Raw genomic sequence first — 4491 nt, 5'->3', positions numbered from 1 at the left:
CCAACATTTTCGCTACATTTATAATTAGATTGCCATCGCTCTGATAATACTCTATGATCGGGATCAGATTCTGAGGCATGGTTATTCATTAAGATATTTGTTTGAACGCATCTCACTGTATCGGATCATCTAGTTGGAAATATCTCTTTAAATAGCTCTTAACGTATCTTTGGACACTGCCATAATCATCTTTGTCAGCGAACCCTAAGCCCATGCAGATAATGGAAAGCCCTTCAACATCTATTTCTTCTCCGCAATCGAGAAATGGAACTTCTCTTTTGGATGTTTACTTATATATATATATATATATATATAATTTTATTTTTAACTTCTACAGCATCCTTTAATAGGTTGGGATTTGACCCCATCAACAAAGACTAAATCATTCATGATCATCATCATTATTTGAAGCTTCTTGACGCCATATCTTCAATAAATCGTTTGCACTGTCCATCATTCTAAGCTGCTACAACAATCATCAAAGCCTTATCAGCATCATGATCCTCATCAAAATCCACAGCGACAGCAACGGGATCCTCTTGCTTCCTCTCGATAGGATATCCATGACTCGTGACGCTTTAACAATATTCCCTACGTCAACAACAGTGCTGCCGATAAGATTAAAGTGATTCAGCGCCCATAGTTAGTAGATCTTGGGATTCATGTATAGATTCCAGCTTGAAAGTGTTGGGCGATGACTGGCATCGACGGCGGCTACCGGCAGCAATAACAGGCAACGGCATCAATATTGTTATCCTCCGACGATGGGCTGCAACTGTGAAAAGCAGCAACATGCAATAGCAACGGCAGGCAGAACCGACAATAACGGCATCAATATTTTATTTGATGACGATGAAGAGCGACAGATCCTCCATCTTCAACACCTCCTCGGGCTTCTTGGACTTTTTCGTATTCACGAGCTCTTCAACAGGATAGCAATGATAAATTGTTCACCAACAGTATGAACAACGTGGATGAGAACCGCGGCCTCGTCCAAAGATGCGGCGACCTTTGGTTGTGTCATCATCGAGCGAAGCAACTCTGTCGCGCTTGCAATATGATCCTTCCACTCTCGAGTGCACGGTTTTAAGAGGACAAAGTCGTTGACGAGAGCTTACTTGTTCGGCATGTCACAGCCGAACTGGAAACCTAGTTGAAGTCCAACGAAATAGTGACCACTCATCATTTCCCGGCAATGGAGATGTGCGAGCCATCTTCTCCTTCTCCGGTTCCGTCTTTCTTTCTATCTCCTTTCTGGTTCCTTCGTCTTCTTTGGCCTTATTCTCCGTCTTCATTCATCCTCTGTCTTCACAACCTCTTCAAACCTTTTTTTTTTTAGAGTCCTTCGTCTTCATGGGCTGCTCATCAAGGGAAGCAGCAATCAACGATAACTAAGGCAAGCGGCACAAGCAACATCGCAGAGAAGACAACAAGCATCGATGGCGAGCGACCACAACATCAAGTGACAACGGCGACACCGATGTCGGCATCGCAACAGCGAGTGACAACAAGCATCAAGTGATGAGCGGCGACACGGCATGACGCCTCAAGCGCAGCGACTTTCTTTTTTCTCTTTGCATGTGTATATATAACTATAGGTTTAGAGAGAAAAAAATGATGACCTTCTTCTTCTTTTTGTCTTTCTTCTTTTGCTCTTCCTTCTTCGTCTCGTCCTCCCTTTTTGCTCTCCTCCTCTTCTCAATCCTCTCCCCTCTTTGTTTTCGGGTTTTCCCTTTTTAAAGACTTTTGTGACAGGTGCGCCGTTACGCCGGTTGTGAGGGGACGTGATCGTGGTGATCGGTTGCGTGGGCGGTGAGGAGATCGTGAGGGAGCACGACGGCAAAGACGATTATTTTATCGCCTTTTTTTATATTAATTTCATAATAATAATTATTATTATATTCATTATTATTATTATTTATTTTGTTTACTTTTAATTAATTAATCAATTAAATATATTATTTTATTTATAATTATATATATTTATATATTATCTATATAATATTTTTATCTTATTATATCTAAAAATTTTGTTTTTATATATATATATATATATATATATATTATATTTTAACTGACTGGATTTATTTTATTATATATAGATATCAGATTTAAACAATTCATCGTCATTATTATTATTATTATTATTATTTTTATTAGTATTGTATATATACATATATATTATTTATATATTTTTGGTTGATCGTGGGGGCAACGACGGTCCAATCCCCACGTCTCTCTTTCTTTTTTTTTTTTATTAATTTTCATTTAGTTAACTATTATTTATTTATTTTTAATTTATTTTATTATTTATTATTATTATTATTATTATTATTTTATTTTATTTTATTTTAACTTATTACATTTATTTTATCTGATTTTTTTTAATTAATTATATATTTAATGATTTTATCTGATTTAGATTTATTATTATTATTATTATTATTATTATTATTATTTATTTATTTTATTTAATTAATTAATATATATATATAGATTTTTTATCTGATTTCTTTTGATTTGGTTTGGTTCATTATTATATATTTATTTATTTATTTATTATTTATTATTATTATTATTATTATTTGATTGATTTTTTTTTATAATTATTATTTTAAAATTATTTTTTTATTCTTATTTCTTTATTTATTTTTTTATTTATTTTATTCATTTTACTATTATTTTTTGTGCTCTCGGCTAGTCTGAGATTTGAGTATTTTAGACTGCCTCGAGATCGGTGTTCTTGGCTGGTCTTGAGATTTGTGTATTTTGGATATTTTGGATCGACTAGAGATCGGTGCTTTCGGCTGATCCTGGGATTTGAGTATTTTTAGATCTGCCTTGAGATCGGTGCTTTTTCTCGGTCCCCGAGATTTTTAATATTTTTAGACCGTCTTGAGATCGAGTGCTCTCGATCGAGTCCCTAGATTTGTGTATTTTTGGATATTTTGGATCGCCTCGAGATCGGTGTTCTCGGCTAATCCCCGAGATTTGTGCATTTTAGACCGCTCTCGAGGTCGAGTGCTCTCGAACGTCACGAGATTTGTGTATTTTTGAATATTTTTGGATCGCCTCGAGATCCGTGCTCTCGAGCGATCCACGATATTTGAGTATCTTGAATATTTTTGGATATTTTTGGATCGCCTCGAGATCGGTGTTCTCGCTAATCCCTGAGATTTGTGCATTTTTAGACTCGCCTTGAGATCTGTGATCTCGGCTAGTCTTGAGATTTTGAATATTTTTAAATATTTTGTTTAAATTAGGAAATACATTTAATTTATTTATTATTTATTTATATATATATATTTTTATATATAAACAAATGCCCCCTTCATACTTATCTCACGAAGAAATTTTAGTGAGATTGAGTGAGAGAAGTTGGAACTTCAAAACTTTTTATATGTCATGGCCGAACATGTTTTTGATTCATGAAAATGAAACTTTATGATTACATGGCATTTCATTATATACAAAAGCACATAAAAGTTAATGTTTGGCTCAGGAAGTACGCACAATGGTACATGACCGGTCTAACTTTTTAAGGGGACCGGACGTTCAATCATAGACAAACATTCTACATTATACATAGTACTTCTTTAGGAAACGACCATTAATAGGTGGCATGGGTCTCTCTCCTTTGTCATCAATGAGTTGATATGCGCTTCCTTCGTAGACAATCTTCACGACATACGGACCTTCCCAATTTGCTTTGAATTTGCCCCTAGCCCGCTTGTTGGTGATGATAGGTCTCCTGAGGACAAGAACCATTTCTCCTTTTTGTAAATGTATCGAAATCCGCCGACTTTTATTATAAGCTTGAGACATTTTTGCTTTGTAAACTTCAAGATTCTCATTGTACTTTCTACCCCTTTTTCATCAAGAGAGTCTAACTCATCTAGGCTGAAGTCGAACATTATCTTCATTTGATATTTCATTCTGCAACGCCATCCTTAATGAAGGAATTTGAATTTCAAGTGGCAGGACTGCTTCAGTTCCAAATACTAGTGAGTATGGTGTGCACTGTGTTGGAGTTCTATACGTGGTACGATATGCCCATAGCATTTCGGGGAGTCTATCATGCCAATCTTTTTTATTTTTAGACACAGCCTTCTTTAGTAATTTTGAGAGAGTTTTGTTAAATGCTTCTGCCAACCCATTTGTTTTCAGATTATAGATGGAGGTATACCTCCAGTCTATTTTGTGATGTTGTGCAAATCTCCCAATTTTAAAACTTCTAAAAGAGGGGCCATTATCTGAGATGATTCTTCTTGGAGTTCCAAATCAGATAGGATATTTTTCTTTGAAGAATTTTTATGATGTTTTCGGCCTTTACTTCTCTTAAAGGAATAGCCTCCGCCCATCCGGAGAAATAGTCCATGCGTAGCCCAATATGAATCGATGCCGGAAGATGATGGAGGCTCAATAGGACCCGATCACATCCGTTCCTCATATCTCGAAAAGGCCATGAAGAAACTGTGGGATGTAAGGGAT

General features: G+C 35.7%; 1 protein-coding gene across 1 annotated transcript in view; it reads right to left on the bottom strand.

Annotated features, from left to right (window-relative positions):
• Positions 1–458: 458 nt before the first annotated feature.
• LOC120251303 (putative serine/threonine-protein kinase receptor) overlaps positions 459–4491 on the bottom strand; it is a 9719-nt gene continuing 5686 nt past the window's right edge. The window contains exons 9-10 of the mRNA XM_039259858.1: positions 719–775; positions 459–576 (exon numbers count right to left, since the gene is read on the bottom strand). Of these exons, the coding sequence (XP_039115792.1) occupies positions 459–576; positions 719–775 (175 nt within the window). The remainder of the gene's footprint in view (positions 577–718; positions 776–4491) is intronic.

Source organism: Dioscorea cayenensis, chromosome 20, assembly GCF_009730915.1.
Source record: "Dioscorea cayenensis subsp. rotundata cultivar TDr96_F1 chromosome 20, TDr96_F1_v2_PseudoChromosome.rev07_lg8_w22 25.fasta, whole genome shotgun sequence".
NCBI classification, from domain to species: domain Eukaryota; kingdom Viridiplantae; phylum Streptophyta; class Magnoliopsida; order Dioscoreales; family Dioscoreaceae; genus Dioscorea; species Dioscorea cayenensis.
This window is presented reverse-complemented; position numbering and strand designations above follow the sequence as displayed.